The 22,523-nt window shown below is 39.1% G+C and overlaps 1 protein-coding gene across 2 annotated transcripts in view; it reads left to right on the top strand.

Moving 5' to 3' along the window:
* The window catches only part of LOC119700365 (bifunctional heparan sulfate N-deacetylase/N-sulfotransferase 3), a 55,986-nt gene that overhangs the window by 20,230 nt on the left and 13,233 nt on the right, over positions 1-22,523 (top strand). For both annotated transcript variants that reach the window (XM_038135430.1, XM_038135431.1), the window contains exons 3-9: positions 4,309-4,396; positions 4,959-5,113; positions 7,905-8,090; positions 10,541-10,669; positions 19,580-19,762; positions 21,279-21,375; positions 22,200-22,323. In XM_038135430.1, the coding sequence (XP_037991358.1) occupies positions 4,309-4,396; positions 4,959-5,113; positions 7,905-8,090; positions 10,541-10,669; positions 19,580-19,762; positions 21,279-21,375; positions 22,200-22,323 (962 nt within the window). The remainder of the gene's footprint in view (positions 1-4,308; positions 4,397-4,958; positions 5,114-7,904; positions 8,091-10,540; positions 10,670-19,579; positions 19,763-21,278; positions 21,376-22,199; positions 22,324-22,523) is intronic.

Below are 22,523 nucleotides of genomic sequence, written 5' to 3'. Positions count from 1 at the left end.
GCTGATACTTTATTGACACTCGGAGGCAAAATTGGGTTACCTGTTCTCTGCCAGCAAAACACTTCGCAGAAAAAGCCAAAGGTTTTATTTGTTTTTTCTCTTGCCCTCTCTGTAGTGTCAGCTCTGCTAAGAGAGTGCACAAAGACAAATGAAGCTTTCTTGTCCTTTTGTCTGAAGGATAGATAAAATGTTTTTTTCAGGTACATCCCTATACCCAAAACAATTATTCTTTCTCCCACATAGATTAAATGTTTATGGTAAGGGGTGTCAAATTGCTAATCTTGGAAGTCCAGAAAGAGTAGTCATTGCATTTTAATGATGTTCCAAAATACATAATTTATCATGAAGGAATCATTTTTCCTCAGAAGCAAAACAATCCAATAAAATCGTGATTCCCAGACACTTGGGCTGGACATTCACTGAGGCTGTCCTCTGTTGCTGCTTGTCGTACTGCTTCCCAACACCCCAGGTTCTGCAGGAGGAGGAGGTTGAGGGAGGCAGGCGGTGTGCCAGTACCTGAGCAGCAGCTTCTGCTGCAGCACTCCCAGAGCAGGAAAAGGCAAAGTGATGTCCCAAAAAGTGCTCATTAAACCTCTCTACAGCAATAGCTCCACTCAGAAAATGGCTTTAGTTCTGGTTCTTTCCTCTCTTGCAGGGGTTACAGAAGAAATATAGTATGGGAAAATTAAAGCTTCTTCTGAGTGAGAGCTCCCCTAGAGGGTGCTTGCTCTGCTTAACTCAGGTACTTTCCCATTACACTTCCTATTAATTTGTCCTTCCTTTTCAGAAGGTCCTTGCCTTTATTGAAGAGCCAACACAACATTAGAAATTTTACTCAAAAGCAAAATAGTTCCTAACCTAATGGCTCCTTTGATAGTATTTTCAGACACTAAAATCGTTAAGCAAGCAAGCGTTGAGAGATGAGATCTGTTTCCCCAAAAAAGGAGGAGGAAAAAGGCTTTCTGGAAAAGGATGAAGCTGCCCTTGCATTTGTTGCTGACACGAAAGCTGTACTGATGTGAAGTGTAAGACGTTAATGCTGCAGCACTGTGAGGCTCTGTCTGTCTGCTTGCCAATTTAGTTGAAATGTACGTGATTACAAGTAGAATTACCAGCATATTGAACTATTTCTCTTTTCAAGTGCCTGAGTTTTTAGCAGCTTTTCAGCAGGAAAATAGTCATAAATGTGTTGGTGTGACTGCACAAAAAAGGCGTCATTCCTCTTTGGTGAACCAGAGTTCAACAAGGCAATCTTGATTTATTCCTTTGATCAGTCAAGGCGTTTGAGTCTGAATATTTGTGTTGATGCTGAAGAAATTGCAACTGTCTGTTTGCTGAAGACAGGCTGACACTTGTAGCTTTTCTGTGGCAGACTCTGAAGCAAAATCACATTGAGGTATTTGAGGGCAGGAGGCAGGATGGCTTCCTGGCTGTGGAAGTTGGAAGCAGGTTTGAAGATAGGAGTTTTAGCTTTGGCTTTTCAGCTGATTTACTTGAACAAGAACTTTTGACAGTCCATGTCATCTGTCCATGCCTCTGTCCTGTTTGAGAGATGAGAAAGTCTGTTGTTCTGCTGTTGGGATAACTTGTGTCTATCCCTTGAATTGTAACAGGGCTTTTTTCTGAGATTTTGATTTTTACTGTTAAAGGAGGAAGGGGTCTTTCATCACGTATTGTGAACATTTACATTTGATTTCTGGCACTAGGAATTTACTAAACCTAGTCTGTGAGCTTAGGAAAAGTTCCATTGGAGCTGTGTGCATGAAAGGGATTATGCAGCCAGTGTTTTATTTTCCTTATAGTACCAGCAGAAATATAACATGTACTAAATAATTATTTATAAACATATGAAGACTTGACTAGATGGTTTTAAAATACAATCTTCAGTACTGGTGTATTGATGTAACATCTCATACAGATACCCAGAGGTGCTGTTCATAAACAGTTATAAAATATCCAGAAAATACTGGCAGTTTACCTTCAGCTTATAAAACAGCATGTAAAAATGAAATTTCAGGCTTTTAGTCCCCCTACATTTCTCTCTTTCTGTCTTTCTGATGGAAACTCACAGTAATACACCCTGCCATCTGCTCTATATATTTTTCATGAGTTTTAACATTTTGTTTTTAGAACCTGAAAGATGAGTAAAATGTCAAGTTGCCCAGAAAATAATCATAGGCATGACAACTCAAATGTTAGCTCAGCTTGTCTGTACCCAGAGTGGTTCACAGCATGTCTGTGGCCTTCCTCTTCGCAGGCAGAGCAGGTACACCCTTGGAATTAGCTGATACATTCCCAACACGAGGCGAGAAGGTGGGAACCACGCTGGCAAAATTAATTCCCAGGGTGTAAGTAAGCTCTGTGTCGCGTTGTTACAGAAACGTCTTGGGCCTTTTGCCACCTTTCTCCCTCCTCCCTTTTAAAAACCTCTTGGTCATTCTGGTTTTCCATCCTGCTGGATGGAGACCAAATCAGGGGTGACAAGCTGGGAAGGTGTTAGGTGTTAGAAAGGTACAGTATAAAACCTTCAGTTCAAAAAATGCTCACAGCTCTTAATATGGAGGGAAAAAGATGAGCAGCCCTTCATGCCACCTCACTGTCAGGCTGTGCTCAGGATCCCTTCCCCTCAACAATGTGTGCCCTTAGCACAGGAAGGGAATAGCTGGTTTATTTTCCTCCTACCTTTGTAATCATGCAGAGATCAAGTTATTTCATTGAATAGATTCAGAGCAGCCCAGGGTTGGTTTTCATAAAAGTCCTGGGCAGATTTGCTGCCTTTCCTTAGGAGAAGAAGCCTCCTTGGAGATCTTTGCACTCTCAGCCTGTGCAAAAGCCCTTGTTACAGCATCGCAAGATTTTTCACTTAATATTCTGCTTCATAAGTCTGGAGCTTGGTTTCAATTATCTCCATTCTGTGGTTCACTTTGCTCATTCCTTTAGAATGTCTCTTGTTCACAGGACAGCTTTCAGGCTTTGCACTGAAAGAGGATGATCTTTACCAGGTGAGCCCTGGGAAAGACCTGAAGAAGAGCTTGTGTGCTCTAATAAGGTGGATATTGCCTCAATCTGTAAAATGGGTCATATTTTAAGGGATTGTAAGTTGAGTGTACTGTGCTTAATACCTCACCTGGACTGGACTTCTACTATTTTGTTGTCATTGGCATGTAAATGTAGGTAAATCACTTATATAATGAAAATGTCCAGGGAAAGTAATTTAAATTACTGGATCATATTTTTCAAGGCACTAAGTTGTCTTTGCATTTCAAGAGTAGGGTGCCTGCTAGACCTTTCAACCTTTGAAAAATCTCCAGTTATTTTAATCTTTTTTGTGCAGTTAAATACATTCTCCATTCATAACACAGTTATGCTTCTCTGACAATAGTGATGTTTTCAACCACTTTATTAAAATCATTGTGCTATGCTGTATGTTGACTTGGGAAACTTTTCTATGACCTTAGCTTGTCTGTTTTGTTTTTGCTTTGCAACGTTTGGAAAGCTGGATTTCTTCTGTTCTACCTGAAAGACTGAGCGAGGGAACAGCAGGGTGTAAGCATCTGGGAGAGAACTCCTGAATGTGATATGTAAATTTTAGGAGTAACAAATCAAGAAGAGCATATTGAAACCAATAAGTGAAGCTGTACCTGATGAATAATGCTTCCCCCTTCTTCCTACATGCTGTTTTTTTGTTTGTACTGCTTTAGTGCAAGTACACAGTGCTGACACTCAGTATGCTCACTGTCTGAGAAATGAGTCAGAATTGGGGCGAATCTGCAATCCAGTTTTTTCATGTGGAATAGGGTTGATTTAGCTTCTTGCCGTCTCTTTTTTTCTTTTTGCCTTGCCCATGATTTTGAAACATGACTGAAGTGCTGTGGATATACTTGAGCTGATGCAGAGAAATGTAACTCTGACAGTTGCTCTTCACCCTTGTGAATGGAGCAGCGCTGGGGGGCACAAGAGATCTGAAATGAATTCCTGGCTGTGGCCCAGGTTTACTGAGTGACTGGTGGAAGGTCTTTCCTCTCTGTGTGCCTTTGTGTTCCCATCTCATGATTCAGGGAGTAACCCAGCATTTAGTAGCTGGTTATCTTCATGAGGAAAATGATGGAGTTTTCATGCGGTCTTTAATCTTTATGTGCTAATGAAAATATCTGTACTTATCTGTCATACATAAAGAGCTGTTTTTAAATAGCAAAACCAATTGAAAAGGCACATAACTGTAAAAATATTTATATTGTTATGTTAAATTTGTGTGCCAGGTTATGTTCTCTACGGGTATGTTTATATGCTGGTTTGTTTCTTTTTCAGGCCCTGCTTGATACTCAGAATCTTTTGAGAGCCCAGATTACAAATTTTACTTTCAACCTGGGATTTTCAGGAAAATTTTATCACACAGGTAAGAATCAAACACTAAAATTACTTTGATTTTGATGGCGTTTTGTCTAGTGTGAGGACAAGTAGGAATGATAGAGTCCTAAGAGCTTTAGCATGCTGTGTTCCTGCATTAGTTGCTGGTGTGGAACAGATTAAATGCCTCTCCCCCTTTTATTAAAATTTAGCTCCTTTCAGTCTGCTTTTGAGTGGTAAATTCACCAATCACATAAAATTTTGTATTGATTTCACTGAGGGATCTGTTGAGCTACCACAGTTCATCCTTGGATTGGTTCATCTCTACTGTAGAAATATAGCAGTATATGTTATCCCTTAAAATAATTTTGTTTTAAAGCCATATAGAAATAGGAGAGATAAAAGAAAGAGTATTAAATAGGATATGGGCCAGCCAAGTGGTCCTCACTGTCCCATATTGTCACCAGTGCCTCAGCAGGAAGTATTTTAACTGGTCACAGTTTATTACGTTAATATCATTGTTACTGTTCCCAACATTTGTAAAAATATAATAAAAGTAGAAACTTCAGAAATGTTTGGGTTTTTTGGTTTTTTTTAAATTTGCTCTGCAGGGACTGAGGAGGAGGATGAGGGTGATGACCTGCTGCTGAGATCTGTGGATGAGTTCTGGTGGTTTCCCCACATGTGGAGTCACATGCAGCCACACCTCTTCCACAATGAGTCCTCGCTGGTGGAGCAGATGATCCTCAACAAAAAATTTGCCTTAGTGAGTTATATTTTTGCATTTTTTATTTAATTTAGGTGCTCAGAAACCATTATTCTGTTTAGAAAAGAAAAAAAAAACAGGTTTCTGAAAGAATAAATACTCCATTGAAAGGTAGCAAATGACTTTGTGAAACTACTGAATGTTAGGGTTAGGTAAGTGTGCCACATTTTTAAAGATGCAATTCTGCAGTGATATCCAATAACATTTTGTACATTCCCTTTGCATCAACTTTATGTAAACTTGTTTTGAAAAGCATTGCCTCTACTAATTATTTATTCACAGCAAAGCTCTGAATCAAAATGTTTCAGTGAGAATATAAGAAAAAATCAAAACAGATTTTAGGTCTGAGGATATTGGAGAAACAGATCACAGTTAAATTCATACAATAAACCAAAATTGCCATACATAAAACATGTTATTTGTCTAGAGAGGGGGTCTGGTGTTAAGACCTAATTGTATCAATATATCTCAGCAGTCATAACTTGTTTGCTGAACTGCTTTTGCTCTTACAATAGCCTAATTTTACTTTTTCCTTTTCAAAATCCACTGGTTGCTCTTTAGCTGGCAGGTGAAGGCTTTGTTCCTGGAAGGAGCAGGGGGATTTGAAATACCAGAACAACCAAGAATGTGCTTAATGGTCATGCGTCAGTGAGTGTAGGAGAAAACGACCGACCTGACTATCAGCCAATTAAAGTTTGTATTTGAAATCTTGGCTTTTAAGTGAGACACATGGTTTCTTTCAAACAAAGACTTCACCTAGTTTGCTGTAAATTGTAGTTGTACTGAGTACAGGACAGCTCTACTTTAATGTTTCCTTTCAAGAAAGTGTTATAGTAGGTGTTAGATACCTGAAAATTTAAAACTCTTGTGTCCAGAATTGCACTTTTAATATGATTCTATGTACTGGTGCAAGGTCCACTGGAAATCCAGTAGGTCCTTGTAGGTCTGGTGTGACCTAAGGCATCCTCTGGGATTAGTGTGCAGGATGTAATCATTAGAGTGTTACAAGGATAATGCATTTTCAACCCTGGTTTATGTAACTTTAGCAATTGCCGTTTTCTTCACTACTTTCCATGCTCGTAATGTTTACAGATATTTTCTGTTAATTTTTTTTCATGTTTAGACATACAGACATGAAGCTACTCGCTATGTTTCATTTGCTCAGAGTATTTAAATTAATTACAGAGAGAGGTAGCCACTCTTTTGAAAGAGGCCAAAATTGCTGATGCCTGCTGCATTATTCACTCCGTGTGTGTATTGTGTGGGAGTGCTCAACTGGGGAATAACAGTCAGTGAGAAATAATGGAGACATTAATTCATTGAAAATGATAGGCCCCTTATTCGAGTGAAAGATTTAGATTATATTCTTATTACTGCCTATTGTGAAACTCGAGGGGAGAAGCCTTAAAAATCAGACTTTTGTTTATAGATAAATGAAGGAGATGCAGTGGGATGTTAGAGAATGCAATTTCTTACATGATCTGTGAATATTTTCCTTACTGATGTTTATGCATGCTTAAGGGCAGTAAGAAAGATAAAAGGAAGAAGAATTGGATTATCTGGGATGGAATTAAATCGTCTAAAGTGGCGTAATTGATGGAGTATCTACACTTTATCTTCTCATTCAGCACAACCAGTGGGGCAGATGCTACTCATTCCTGGTTGGCAGATTACACGTGGTGCCTTTTATGTGTACCATAAATTCCTAAAAGGAAACATGAATTTCACCATTCTTTAAACATAAGGAACTCAGGCTTCTACACTGTGACTGAACCAGGCATGTCTGTTACACACAATAACTGATTTTACTAACATCACCCCCCCATTTTTCTAGAGATTTTCATGTGTTTTAGTACCAAGTTGATTCAAAGGAAGAGGTCCAGGTATCAGCCAATGCTTTGCTTTGCACGCACAGTGTGATTAAGAAATATGGTGAAGGTGACTGTATCAATTCAAGCCATATTAAAAACTCCAAGAATACAAAGGCAGTGCAAGGGCAGTCTTCCTAAATCATGGCAAAATTGATATCTTAAGGACTGTGCATTCCACTGATCAGACAACCAAGGACTATCTGCTATATACTGTTCCTTTGAAAAGTAACCTGAAGAAAAATGCATTGGGTGTGAAGAGAATGTAATGGCACCAAGGTGTGCAAATGCCAGCAGTCTTCAAAAATAGGACATGTGCTGCAGAAGGGTTTACTGTACAGCATCTGCCTGTAGACTGTTACAAGTGGTTCTCTGTCTTCCATTTTTAACATGACACTGAAGTAGTCAAGCTGGTTTTTGAAAATAGATTTGTCTTTTGAATGGACCAGAGGGGAATTGCAGTAACTCTGAAATTCAGCTCCTCATCCAAGTAATTGTGAAGGGACATGTAGTGGAAATTGTGGTTTTGTAGTTGTAGCAGCCAAATGCTACGTGTTGTGTTGAGTTTGTGCCAGTGATTATCTCTCTGAAATCAGAGTTTGTGAGCAAATTATTTGCAAGAACTTGAAAGTGTGCAGCTTTCTGTTTCATGTAGATTGAAATAAACCAATGTAAAATGCCTTTATATCCTTCTTCCCTGCCTACGCACAAAAATATTTTCTAAAAAAGCTTTTGTCTTAAAATCCTGTATTTCATCTTCACCATTCTGCCCTCCATCTTCTTCCAGATCATCATGTTTTGATATTACTGTTATTTGCATTTCAGGCCTGTTCTTGGTCTTTCACGAACAAAGCATTGGAGAAATGCCAAAACATCAAGTTTCTTAAATTTTTGAGTGCAGCCATTGTTCTGTCATGTTTTAGGAACATGGTATTCCAACTGACCTGGGCTATGCAGTGGCTCCACACCACTCAGGAGTCTATCCAGTACACGTTCAACTTTATGATGCCTGGAAAAAGGTCTGGAACATCAGAGTAACCAGCACAGAAGAATACCCACATCTGAAACCTGCAAGGTATAGACGAGGCTTCATCCACAGAAACATCATGGTGAGTTGTGTTTCTGATGTTCATTTTGTACTCTGCCATTTCATGAACAATTTCCTCTTAAGTGGAAAAGCAGGATATCCTAAGAGTTCACACTGTGAGAATCACAACTTGCTATGCATAAGTAGCAAGGTATATTTCAGAGTGTCTTGTTAATTAAAATCAGTCTGTTGCTGGTGATGTTTCTGCTGATGAAGGTGGCATCCAGGCACCCTGCTGACAGCAGTTAACTGGCTGTTAGCTGTTCTAGTCCTGTAGTTAATGCTGGTTCAGAGAGCTCAAGGAAAAAGCCAATTTTGCATCATTTAACACAATATGCTGGGTTAGACTTCTATCGTGTTTTAAATTTGCATGGTGCCATTAACTACAAAAGAGTATTGCCAGGTTATGCCACCTCAGAATCTGAATCTGCGTGGGTACATATTTTTGTCTCCCCTATGCACTGTGCATGGTTGCCCTTGTTTGGCTTCCTGCCATACACAAATGCCGGCTGGGCTTTGCAGCCTGGTTTAACCCAGAGCCTCAGGAGCTACGGGGAAGGAAGACATCCCCCACACCGCCTCCAAGCTACCGAAGTGCTCTCAAACCCCACTGTTTTCCTGAATTACCTAACTCCCAGCACTGTCACTGACGGCCACGTTTGCCAAAAGAAGGGCTTGTACCCAACTGACATGGAAGGGTCGTGCTGTTGCCATCCAGGCACTGGGATGGAGGCTATTTCGGGTTCACATCTCATCAGTATTACCTCACAAGTGTTTCAAAACAGCTTTCCAAAATACTTGGTGGCATGTTCCCAAGTAACTTGCTTTTGGAGCACGTGGCAGAGCAGTGAATGGGGGCCCTGTTGTACCTCTGGCTGCAACAGGCACTTTTGGGAGGTCGAGAGCCTTGGCACAACACTTAGAACAGAATTCTGGTATTGTTCTTGGGTTGCCATGGATACCACTTTCCTAAGCTAAGTAGTAGTATTTTAACATTTTGATCTATTTTTGAGTGAAGCAAATGAAAATGATCTCCAGAAATCTAGGAACAAAACTGACACCAATATGGGGTTGAGCTACAGTTTGTACTCCTCAAAGCAATCACTTTGTGTGAGATAATGGGTTTGTGGATGTGCTTAGGGAGCACAGAGCATTTGGGGAAGACAGATTGACTCAGAATCTCCAAAAATCCCTTCCATAAATATTTGTAAAAACACGTCATTTTAAAACACATCATGAGATTTAACACGAGGACACTGCAGCCAAAAATCTATTTCCAAAACCAGTCATATAAAACCACCTGCTCAGGGAGTCTCAAGCTTTCAGTTCTCCAGGGCAAATGCATCAATATTTTACATCTGCAGGCTAATAGTAATGAACACACTCAGTAGGAACATTGTTGTGTCAGATTTGTCAGAGCACCTCCCATCCAGTACAGCTTCATTCCCTGCCTCTGTGAAAAATTGTTCTCATATTTCCTCTATGAAACCCAAAGGTTTGTTAAAAACTTAAGTAAGTCTATAGCAGATGTACAAATTCCATACATTTTCTGACAGCACAATTTACAGTCCGTGATCACAGTGTTCTCTACGTCACAAGAAAAAAATACTGAGAAATCAAACTGCAAGAAATAAAGAGTATCTACAAAACCACAGCTAGTGTTAAATAAGGCATTTCTATGCTTAAAAAGTTAATCTATCATAACAATCCCAGGTGAGCATTATACATGAACATCCATACTCAGCTGTTGATTTTCCATAGGGAATAGACATAGTTGAAATACTCTCCAGTAAATTATTTTCTGAATTCAGGAGAAAATATTTTGAGTTGCTGATGAAAAACATAACTCCATTTAGTAGTTCTTCATATTCAAAAGCTTTGTTCTTGGAATGTTCTTAAAAATAATTTTGCTTGTACTATGTATTTCAACCAGTCTTAAAGAAATAGCACAGTTGAATGAGAAGTTAATCTTTCTTATAAGGTCAGCATTACTGGCAAAATTCCCCATGTCGGAATAGAATTATTGGGGGTGATGCCTAAGCCAAAAAAAACCCAATTTGCCTTTCCAATTAGAGCTTAAATTTACAACAAAGCCATCATTCAGATAAAAGTGGAACTGATTGATACGATATAGACTGATAATATTTTAGATTATCTTTCACATTATTTTAAAACTTTAGACTTCAAATACTTGGATTTAGGATGAGGTGTTAGGGACAGAATGAGTTTGAGGAGGCTCTGGAATTGTAATTTGGTGATAGAGATCAGTCTCCAATTTCAAACAAAATATGAGGAATTTTTGGATGCTATGATTTTAGTGATAATAATTCATCTAGATCAGTATTGATTTGCAGCAAAGTTGAGAGGCCAAATATACCCAGCAATTATCTGGTATATGTTACTTCTCTGACTTTTATCATCTCATTAAAAGTATAAGCTCTTGAATTTTTTATGTATTTTTCATAAATTCAGGTGCTTCCTAGACAAACTTGTGGCTTATTCACCCACACCATTTTCTATAAAGAGTATCCTGGAGGTCCAAAGGAATTAGACAAAAGTATTCAAGGAGGAGAGTTGTTTTTCACAGTGGTTCTCAATCCTGTAAGTACAGTGGAATTTGTAAATGTTTTTTTAAAAATTAATTGAAGAAAAAGTTACTGAATGTTTCAGGGCTGATCAGCTGGGTCTCCCAAACAGTAATGGTTACTGACAGTGAGTTCTTTTGCTTTTTCAATTATTTTAGTTAAGTTCTAATATTATATGTGTTCTGTTAGTTGTACAAAGCAGTTTCCACCTGTTTTTGACATCTGTTTTGTTAGTAATGCAGCAGTGCCAGCCTGTCTTGTTCTTTACTTTTTGCATGAAACAAGATCCCTGTGATTTAATATTTCAAAGAATTAGAATGTGAAGACCTGCTACAAGTATCTCAGGTAAAGTCCATTTCTATGCTGTGCCAAAGTTGTGATGCCAAGTGTTGGGAGCACTTATTGAGGTGAGAAGACTGCAAGCAAGGGATGCTTGGGCTCCACTCAGTTTTGAGAAATTTCGGTTGCTCTCTCATAGCAGCTTCAAAGAAGAGATCCAAGTAAAAGAACCACACAGTTGAAAGAAAAGATCTGAGTAAATGAACCATATCTGCTTAACCTTTCATTTCTCTTTAATGGAAGATAAACAAGAAGTGAGGTGCTGAAACTACAGAGTACTGACAGAAGAGAGCAGTGTAGTACTTCAAAATGGTGTGCCTCAAAACTGAGCTTTTAGACAAGCTTTTAGATGAGGTTTTTGTTTGGGATCCAAATCAAACGTATAAATAAAATTCTGCTGTTTTATGGAAATGTAGTCGCGGGAAACACCAAAGGGAGCAAAACATATTTCCACTCAAATCTTTTGGAATAACCTAAATATTTTTTGGAATAAGCCTAAATATTTTGTGTCCTTTTTTTAATCTTCTGCAATGTAATGCAGTCCAAAGGGAAACCATTTCTGAAAGCTATTTCAGCAATTTATATGCAGGTGTATTTTTCAAGCCCCATATTCTTTCAGGCTATAGTTTTGGCTCTTTGAGAGCAGTTACTGTGTTTTGTTCCCCTTTTTCATGTTCACATAGCAGAATTGGGAAATAAAAACTTGACTTCTTTAGCACACATGTGGTTTCCCTTCGAGAGGGTGGCAGTGTTGCAGTCCTGGCTTTGATGTGTATCATTCCAGACACACAATAGAATCAGTCATAGAATGGTGTAGAGTGGTAGGGACCTTCAAGACCATCTGCTTCCAACCCCAGTTTGATAGAGCTGAGACCTGGAAAATTCATTGGGTGGGGAGGGTATTGGCACCAGCCAGCAGTTGTTTGGAAATATGTGGGTTTTGACTAGAAGTTACTCGGTGAGCAAATTAGAGGAAGGTGCAGAACAATATTTTGAGTCAGGACAAAATATATTTCACCTTGAAATACAGCCACAACAGCCAAAAACTATTTTACACTGTAGGGAAACAGCAAAATTTAGTATGATTACTTGAGGCATAAGCCTTTTAAATAAAAAGAATTAAGAGAATGGAAGGGAAGACAAGCAGTGAAACATCCCTGATTTTTGATATTCATCATGGAGGTTTGATCATGTCTGCCTAACATCCTGGAATGTGAGTACAATAATGTCTTTTTACACATTACAATTAGGTCTTTGATTCATGCATTGCTGTGCAGACTTTGTGATCACCTACTTCTGAAAATTATATCCCAAATACGATACAGGCTAAAAGAACAGAAGCTAAATGCAGTATTTGCTAAATATAACTGTAAATGAATACTATGCTAAAATCTGCCCAAGACCCTTCTAAGGAGTGCCTTTGAAAAGAGAATGCATCTGGTTTCTAAATATCTGCCTGTAAACAGTTCCTGAGGTTCTAAGCATTAGCCTGGCACATAGTCAGTTTAAGGACTGGGGTTTGTATCTTTGTGGCATTTAGGTCTTGCATGTATTTATGTCATGCTTTGCAAGCAGATTTGGACAAAAATTTAGACATTAAAATGAAGACTAAGTAGCTTTAGTAGTCTGTTTAATTATGGAGTAGCATTTTGGATTTCATAAGCTTTCTTGTGTTTTCATTGAAATTGCTGGGATTTCTTTATGTGAAACACACAGCTGTTGAGAGGATGCAAAAATTCTATTATGAGGCATTTTCAAAACTTTATTTTTCACTGATACAAAACTAAGAAGAGAAAACACCACCCATGAATCATTACAATGTCAGCTAAACAATGACATAAATAGTTAGTTTCCAAACCTGGAAAATGTGAGTGTGGATTAAATGCTAATCTTAACGAATTTCTTCATTATATTTAATTTGGAAGTGAATATCATTTTTGAAGTGTAAGTTTCCAGGCTGAGACTTCAAGAACTGAGTACCCTAGTCTGAAATAAATGCCCCTAAGAATGAAGCCCAAAATTTCTCAGTGCTTTGGCTCTGCAGTGGTGTAAGAGAGTCTCTGCCTCCTTACAGTGTGCTTGATCAACCACCGTGTGCGGGATAAACCAAAAAACCCACAGGACCATGTGTGCAGCTGTGAGTTTTTGTCATGAGAACCAGTGGGATGGCCCTGTTCCCAGGGTTCCCATTGTACAAGCAGGCGTTCTGCAGGTATGGAAGGCCTCAGGAAATCCTGCTCTGCAGATGCTGTTTGTGGCGCTGGGAACCAGCAGTTGGCTTGGTGGAGTAGCAAATCTCATGGTTGGCATGTTGTGTTCCTGTCGTTTGCATTGGTACCCCTGTACTGGTGGCTGGCACCTGATCCTGACCACGATTCCTGTAAGCCATCCCAAATTCTGAAGTGCCACTAAGCTTAAAAAGAGCCCAAGCACCAAGAGAACACTATTACCCATTCTTCAAGTAATATTTTGTGTGTCTATCTCCTCTTAAAAATCTTGCTGGCTGCAGCAGCCCACGGGCAAGATCGTGCTATGTCAGGATCTTGCACAAAATGTTTCACAGGAACAGAAAAAGCAAGCTTGAGCAGCCTGTATTAGTGGTATACTGGCATTATTTCTCCCACATTATCAGCTGAATAATTGACTTTCAGGGAGATTGAGGGACTTGCACTGATTTAGCCAGGGAATTCTGGGGCAAAGCTGCAAGGAAAATGTGCACTGTAGAAGTGTGTAGTGATGAGTATCTTATCCAGTCAGACACATCTCTGGTTTATTGTCTCACGTTGTTACTGGTTTTCATACAACTGTACTGTCCTTAAAACATTTTAGCAAGTATTTTTCCTTATAAACTAGTTAGAATCTTCAGTGATTTCAGATCCATCTCTCTCTGCAGTATGTGGTTAAGATCTTGGATTAGTAAAACAAATCTCTGTTCAGTGTTTCTTAGAATGAAATTGTACCAGTTTGCTAAATCTGTCCCTTGTAGGAAGTGAGCCATTAGGTTTTGAGCTATGTATAATGAAGAGGTCAGTATAGACACTGCTGTCAACTGTACCATTGCTTCTCAGATCCTTTGAACTGCAGAAGATACAGATCTCGAGCTTTTCTATCCTATGAGATGAATGTTGAAGGGTAACCAACAGTTCACGAAATTTTTCCATGCCTTTTCTGCCCCTAAGTAGAACAAACAGAATGCAGTAATTGCATTACATGCACTTATGTGCACTTCCTTGAAAAGTACTGTGTGTCTGCAGATGGAAAGGAAAGGGAAAATGCCCTGTGGAGAGGAATTTGGTGACAGCCTTCAAATGGTTGACAGCCCAACAATGAATCTAATGTGTAGCCAGCTGTGTGCTCTTGACATGGTTACAGCAGTGCTGATGAATAGGAAAGGCTGTTAATGCTTTAGGCACTTGGACTGATCTTAAAATAATTGTAATCTTTGTGTGCGTTCAGCTCTAAGTATTATTTTCTTCTAATTTTTACCTCTCCCCAGTTGCAGTGAGTAGAGCTGTTATTAAGCTAATTGACTTGCAGCAAGGGAGAAATTATCTCCTTTAGCACTGAAAATGAGAGGATTTGTATGAGCATCAGCAGAACTTGCTGTGTCTTAATGTGACCGTAAACTGGCACTGCAGAAGAAAATAGAAATCAAAAACATTCCGACTCAGATCTTCCCTTTCTGTCCATATTGCTTGGCACAACCTCATATTTAACTGTACTGAGTGTGAGAAGCAGGAAAGATGGTTCAGTTTGACAGGCTTGCCCCATTTCATAGATGAGAAAGGCATCAATTTCATCTCTCCCCTGTCCTCTCATGCCTGTAACTCCAGCAATAGTTGTCATCAGTAGGGGCAGGGGGAGAAATCAGTTTGGCCAAGCATTTTGGGTGACTGCAGAACTCAAGTTTTCTTTGCCTTCCTATCTATTCTTCAAAACCCACCCATAAAAGCCAGACAGAGTCTGGTATTTTGTGGGTGGAATAAGAAAGAAAAAAAAAATTCCTAAGTGAGCAGGCAGTGTGGAGGGGCTGTGGAACAGACAAGAATATCTGTCTCTTTAGAGTTGATTCCTTGTAACAGTGGGCAGGAAATGCATTGAAATGGTGGCAATCAGAAATCTTTACTCTTCTGTGATCCTTAAAATTCTTGAATGGAAAGCTTTGTGCCAGTCGTTTTGAGTGAAGCAAGTCTTTTGAGCAGTAGTACCATTACTGAGTCAGAAGGGGAATGAGCAGCAGCAGAAAATAAACTTGAGGTTCCTGCCTGTCAGATCAACAATTCAGAACTACATCAAATACATGATTTTGTTTGAGCTCATAACTCTTCCCTGCCTCCATTGTATTTATGGTGGAGACACCACTCCAAATGGAGTGGACAGGTCCGTGGCAGCTGTGAAAGCAGCAGGACAACCTCAGGGCTAAAAAGGGAGTTGCAAGCTGGAATCTCCATGGTGGAATTCAACGCAGCTTTTCTGCAACCATCCAGGTCTGAAAGGACTGTCTTTCAGCTATTAAAAATACTTATTCAGTATAGACTCTGCTCTGATTTTTTGTTCCATCACTTTGGCAGTCTAATGGAGCAAAACCTGCTGTTACTGAGTCTCTGAATAGCCGAAACAAAACTGTTTGGAGTAACTTGGAAACAACAGCAGGACCGCAAACAGTGTGCACAAGTCCAAACTAATTGGAATATAGGTGTTCTGAGAGTTGGATGTGCTCTCATAGCCTGTAAACCTGTGCTCAGTATCTAAAATACCAGCAATATTCCAAATTGGTAATGCATCTGCTGTGAGGGCCTAGCCGAGACCACAGAATTAATTGTTAAATCATAATTTAACTTCTATTAGAAGGGTTATGCATAACTTCATTGAGTTGGGAGGCCTCAGTGCTACCTTGTAATGCTGTTGCACTTGCACTGATGGGAGCGTGACCTAGTGCCTCTGACTCAAGTACCTTGATGACTGGTTTATTAGTAGGAATTTATTCAAGGTGGAATTGCCTGCAATAGCTCTATATATGGTAAAAAAATAAGTGCCCAGTATGTAACAAGTGTCCATTACCTGTTTTATCTTATACCAGCTCTTCTAGTTCTAGATTTGAAATGCCAAAATAATTAAACTCTTCAAGATCATCAGTGTCCTGCAAGTCTCAGACTTCCCTCCACTTCCCTCACTGCTGCAGTTGATGTCTGAAAAAAGTCTTCTTTCTGCTCTGGGGTCTGATCCTGGCAGCTTAAGAGAGACCCCTTGACGCCAGGGGAAGAAGTCAGGAGCCCTGGGAATGGCTAGTCACTTTTGGGAATGATAATATCATTCCTTTGGGAGGCAGGCAGCTCTGTTTTGTCAGGAAACAGCAGCTGTTACCAAGACTCCAGAAACTCAGTTTGAGTAGTGTCCTTGTATAATTTCAATAGGTGCAGCATCCTAATAGTCATGATTTTGTTGTGATCAGTATTTTCTAAAATACCCAGCTAGTTAACATCCATCACTCGAAGCTGAGTAAGTTGTTGCATTGTTTCATTCTGTGTAAGTTGTTTGTCAAACATCCCTCTGCTCTTGAGACATAAATTAGGTCATGCTGGTTCATCTTTCCCTGAGACATGATTTAATAGCAGCAGCTCCTTCTTGGTCTCAGCTCTGGTTTGTTGACCTAGAAGCTATTGCCTCTAACTGGGAAATGTTGTAGTAAGGAAATACACTGTATAGAATGAGCAGTCAAAAAGATAAAAGCTCTTTCTCCTGAGTGCTTATTCTCATTTCCCTACATTTCTGCAGTACCAGTCAGAATCCCAAATGAGATCAGGACTGGGGAAGGAGAGCAAATGTAACTTAGACCCTTTCACTCTGGGGAACAAGAAAATCCTGAGGAGAGGAGAAGGAGAAGGCTGAGCACAGGAGAGCACCTTCGCAGCTCTGATCTGAAAATGTGTGAGAGCAGCAAAGGAGCTGCTGCCCAGAGGCCAGATTTAGTCCCAAACCATCATTTTAAAAACTGCCTGCATTCCATTTCAGTTCCCTTGTGAAGGATATTAAGTCCCGTGGAGAGTGTGCATTCAAGTGCAACCAAGATGATGGTTTGTTTATGAGGAACAGCTAAAAAAGGGTGATCCTTCTGCTCTGAAATAGAGAAAATGCTGAGATGCCTGAAAGAAATTATTTGAGCAGAGTGCTGGAAATAATAAAATCAAATAAGCTCCTTTTATCTGAAAGGGAGGTTAAAATGCTTGTTAGAGTAAATATAAATCTGTTCACAGCTGCTTCCCTATTGAAGGAGGAATAAAGAAATATTTGAAGTTCTGTTTGTATTTTATGGCATTTCCCAGAGGTGGAAGATTATTAAACCAATAGTCTTATTTACTAGGTCTAGCCTTGGGACGTGGCCACAAAGGATTCCTTTTAGAGCTCCTGAAGGAATCCTAAAAGGATGGTGGTTCCAAGAGAGTAAATCTTTAGAAGCATAGCATGATATTAGTTGCAGAGAAAGAATAATGATTCTTGTTAATTAGAACTTGCTTGAATGACTCAGGATGTAGTATAGTAGAGCAAATTACAGCATCATAAACCCAGTATGGAAAGGAAAAAAATAATCATTATGTTTTGTCCTGGTGTGAAATGGCACCACCTGCAGATGGAAGGGGATTGGTGTGTGTTCCCATCCTTCGGCACAGGGAAGTGGGGAGTGATCCACCATCCCTCTCAGCTGATCTGTGATATTTATGATGCCATCTAGAAAAGTCTTTTTCTACAATGTAAAGTCGTGTATTGGGTCATGTATCTGCTTGGCTAAGTATGGATTTCTTTACAAGCTTCGGCCATTTAAGTTTTCAACCAGCATTTGATCATCTTTGTGCTGTAAATAATTAACCATAAAGTATTTGACTTAAAAAATACAACTAAAATGGGAGCTTAGGTCTTGGGTAGTTTTTCCCCTTCACTGACACAGTTTTATATGCTGGAAATTATTTATGATGATAGGTCCAGTCAATTTCTCAGCCTGTACTGACATTCTTTAAATTACAGTGATATTCTCTTCAGGGAAAGAATAATTTTATTTTTTCTGAGCTAGCAATCTTTTCAACTTCTTCTGCTTTTTCTTCCATGGCAGTGCAGTAGCTGTTGGCAGGTAAGGAGTTGCCAGGAGGGAAATTGACATTAAAAATGTCAGAGGTCAGCCCACATGTAGGAAAGAAAGGGGCTGTCAGGAAAGCAGGTTAACCTTTTTTATGGAAACCTGCTGATTGTGACTTTAGTGAGAACAGCATAGTCCTGTGGCTGCTCTGTTCCTGCTTTGAGAACTGAGATCAAAAAGGAAACTTGAAAAGGTTACACATCTGGTGCCTAAAGGGAAGGGGTTTTCACTACCCACAAAGAAAGATCATCTCCTAGTGATTTAGCAGTGTGTATCTTCTGATTTTACTGTAAATACCAGCTTTTTATTATTTTCTTTTTCTTTCTTTAAGCTGAGGACTGAAATTCCTTTCCAAAAGATTAACTTCAGTTCCTGAACTAATTTCAGCATTATGACCATGATAAGCTTTTCAGTTTTTGAAGTGGCTTACTTCAGGTTTTACTTTAAATAGAAATTGCTCATTCATGACATTAGCAGATTTATTTGTAAAAAGTGTCATGTTTCTAATTTTTTAATGGAAATTAGTCTGGAGAGTTTATCTTGGGGGGGTTCTACTTTAAAAAGAACTTTAAGAAAGAAATCGCTGGTGGAGAGGCGAGGGTTTGCAGGCAAGGTTTGTAGTGTAAGAGCAGACTGCCGTGAAATATTTCCTTGGAAAGGGATCCCTGTGGAAAACAGGGGGTTCTGTCTGCAGCCCTTGCTCAGTCCCTGAGAGCCCATCCTTGCAGTCTGTGCATTCTGGCTGTGTTCACCAGCTCGGTTTAGGCATATCCAAAAATGCCCTTCCTGTGAGAAACCTGCATGGAAGCATTGCTTCCATTGGGAGCGCACAAGTGCAGTAGGAGCAAGGGCTGGAATGGGAGGGTGTATCTGAGTGAGTATCACCTTCATAGTAAGATACTGAGAGAGTAACATACCAGCCGCCTTAAAACTATTGGTGGTTTTTGTTTGGGAATATTCCATGCAGTTATTTGAAAGTACTCAGGTTTCAGATATTTTTGGGTCTGTTTTACATATTGAAGTCACAGGAATAGAACTCAGCTGCTTCCCTAGTCTGTGGCTTCTTTAGTCTTCCATGAAAACAGGAATTGTGTTTTTAGCATTGCATTTGTATTCCTCTTAAAGTAAACCTGCGGGCACTGTTTTTGCTGTATCCTCTGAAGTAAGTGCCCATCAAGATGATGTCAGTGTTGCCCAACCCCAGGGTAGCATTGCACATCCTGCAGCTCACAGAGCTCATGGGACTTGTTCCAGCATTTTCCTCATTGCTTGCATTGAGTTGACTTGGGCAGAAGGCTGTAATTGAGTGCGGGGCCAGGCTAGTAAGAGCTGTGTGAATGTGATGCAAGGCTTGCTGCTTTAAGAACAAAATGCAAATGAGATGCACATTACCTAGGGCTGCACTGCCATCTAGTGATGCAAGGACTCTAGCTGTGCTCTTCATTTTGTCTCCCGCAGATCAGCATCTTCATGACACACTTGTCTAACTACGGGAACGACCGCCTGGGCTTGTACACCTTTGTCAATCTGGCTAACTTCGTGCATACCTGGACAAACCTGAAACTGCAAACCCTTCCCCCAGTCCAGCTGGCTCACAAGTATTTTGAGCTATTCCCTGAGCAGAAGGACCCTCTCTGGCAGGTGAAGGCTGAGCAAGAGATCAGAGAAAAATTGTTGTGGTGTTTTGTTGTTTTTTTTTTTAATTCTTAGTTTCAGTTTCTTGTAGAGAAAAGCAGTATATTTTTAAGTTGGTTCCCTAAAACAAGCAACTGAAGCTTCAGGATGTGATTGTGGTCCCTGTCACTCATGAAAGGCCATGAAATTAATATGCATTAGGATGTGTAATTAAAATTATCTTTAATTTGTTTTATTTGTGACACTACTTGCCTTTAAAAATGTGGTGAAAGGCAGGCAAGTGCATGTTGTGTTATTTCTCTTCTCCTTTTGGAACTAACAGGAATAAAGCATTTGACAGGCAGATTTATATGCATCTTCTAGCAGTTAAAGAAATTAGTTTTTTTCCAAGTGTGTAAGGAGAAGAGGGCATCCAAAAAAAGAAAAGAGCATTAAGACCATGGATACCCTAATTAGCCAAGTGGAAGTAGATGAGATAATCAGAATTTTTTCACAGTAGGCTGGGAGCTGTCCAAGGAAAAAGTTTGCCAAGAAGCTGTAGATAGCTGAGTCCTGACAGTGATAATATTATCCCAAATAAAACCTGATTAAGATGGCTTGGTGGAAATGCTCTAAGGAGCAAACTTTACTAAATCAAACATAAGAACGTATTTAAGCTTGCTTACTAAAATGTTTTCCAGCGTTGAATATTGAATTGCCAACTTAGGGTCTGAGATGGCAAATTTGTACTTACATAGGCATCTTGAAATTCATGCTGGTTTTGAATAAAACATTGAACTAGAGGGGAAAATGTCAAGGATTTTGCATAATACTAGAACAGAATAATTTTTAGAATGGAAATTAGCCTGTAGCCAAATTACTTGAAAAAATATAATTACTTGGAAAAGACATTTTTAAGTTAGAGTGACTAAGACATACCGTATGTGGTGTATTTAGTCCATAGTTGATGTGATTTTGAATACAGGTATATATTCTTAAACCTCAGAGGCGTATGTGAAGATAAGTCTCTTCATCTCAGTGCAGTATTGCCAAACAACAGGGTCAAAATTTGTTTGTGAGTAGCATTTCCAGAACAAATTTAAACCGATTCAGTTGTGAAGCAGCAAAGATTCAAGATTAATATTAGGTACTGATTTGGATTGGAAGATCAGAATATGTATTTGTGAATAGAAAGGCTTAAATCATAATCAGCTTAGTCTTTTAGTTTTAAAATGCAGCATATATAGTGTGGTAGCTGTTTACAGGAGTGGGGCAACTATAGATGTGTAGGATGTATTTCTTCAACATGCTTCTACTTTAACAAAATTCCAGACTCTTAAGCGAATCAGGTTCTGACCTGGTTACATTGGAAATACCATTCTGAGTCGCTGGAATAGTTCTGGAATGCATTGGTTTCAGTCATAAGGAAAAATAATAATTTCTGGTAAGAATATTTGTACATGGGCAAAAAATAGGTAATTTATATATGAACGTTTCCAAATGTGATTACCAATGAAATTCTGAGTTTTCTTCTCTGTTTTAGAACCCCTGTGATGACAAACGGCACAAAGATATCTGGTCTAAGGAAAAAACCTGTGATCGGTTACCAAAATTCTTGGTTGTAGGACCCCAGAAAACTGGTGAGATTTTCTTTTATTGCAGCAAGATAGGCTGTGTGGAAGTTCAAATACGTAAAACAATTAATCACTGCTGACTCAGGCTGCTGTGTAGATATCTTGCTGTCCAACAGCATTTTTTTATTTTCGCATACCATGCAAATATAGCTTAATCATGTAAGTTACAACAGCAGTCAGTGCACATTGAAAATGCAGGGTTCGTGTGTGTGTCATTTATGTCAAAATGAGTAAACTTTGATAAAGAGGTGAACAAGACAGACAAGCTCTTGTCAAAGGGGAAGAAGGAAAAGGACAGGACAGAGACATGTTTCAAATGGGTTGGATTCTGAATTGCAAATTCTTGCATGAGTCTTGTTTATAGAGTATTGTTATTTCTTGGCATTTTTTTCAAGTCAAGAAGTTCCTAATGGGCAGTTTTAGTTACAAGATTGCACTCGTTTATAAATTTACTCAATGGTTCTTTTTCTTCTCTGTAATCAGAAAATTGCAAAATTCACCAATCCCCAGAAGCTAATGAATGCAAGATTTTAAAAATATTTTTGTGACAATCTCATATACATAAATGATTATTTTTTAAAACACAACTATTTTCATTTGGAAAAACGGATTTCAACACTGGTACTCCAGTTGTTTGCATTAACTAGTTACGGTTCTTTATATGTCCTAATTCTAGCTCAGAAAGTGCAGGATCTTATGTGACATAAATCAACATCCCCTCAGTGACTTAAAATGGAATAAAGCTGGTTAGTCCCATCTGCGGATATGATCCCCTAAAATTGTGTGTGTGTGTTTTTCTTTTAAATCTTGGACTTTTATCCTATTTGCAGGTACCACAGCCTTGTATTTGTTCCTGGTCATGCATCCTTCCATCATTAGTAACTCCCCCAGCCCAAAAACCTTTGAGGAGGTACAGTTCTTTAATAGAAATAACTACCACAGGGGGATTGATTGGTAAGATGGGTTATTAGTATAAATATAAAAGTTTATATATTGTGAAAAATGGAAAAATGACATTACTGTTGGTAATGGTAACTGTGCATATATAAAGTGAGATAAGACTTAACCTTCAGAGTCTTTCTGAAATGAGAAAAAAATGCAAGTGAATAATAATCTTACTACAGAATATCTTAAATCTTGTAAATATCCAGATA

The sequence above is a fragment of the Motacilla alba genome, chromosome 4 (genome assembly GCF_015832195.1).
Source record: "Motacilla alba alba isolate MOTALB_02 chromosome 4, Motacilla_alba_V1.0_pri, whole genome shotgun sequence".
Classification (NCBI taxonomy): Eukaryota; Metazoa; Chordata; class Aves; order Passeriformes; family Motacillidae; genus Motacilla; species Motacilla alba.
The sequence above is the reverse complement of the archived record's forward strand: the minus strand, read 5'-3'. Positions and strand labels throughout refer to the sequence as shown.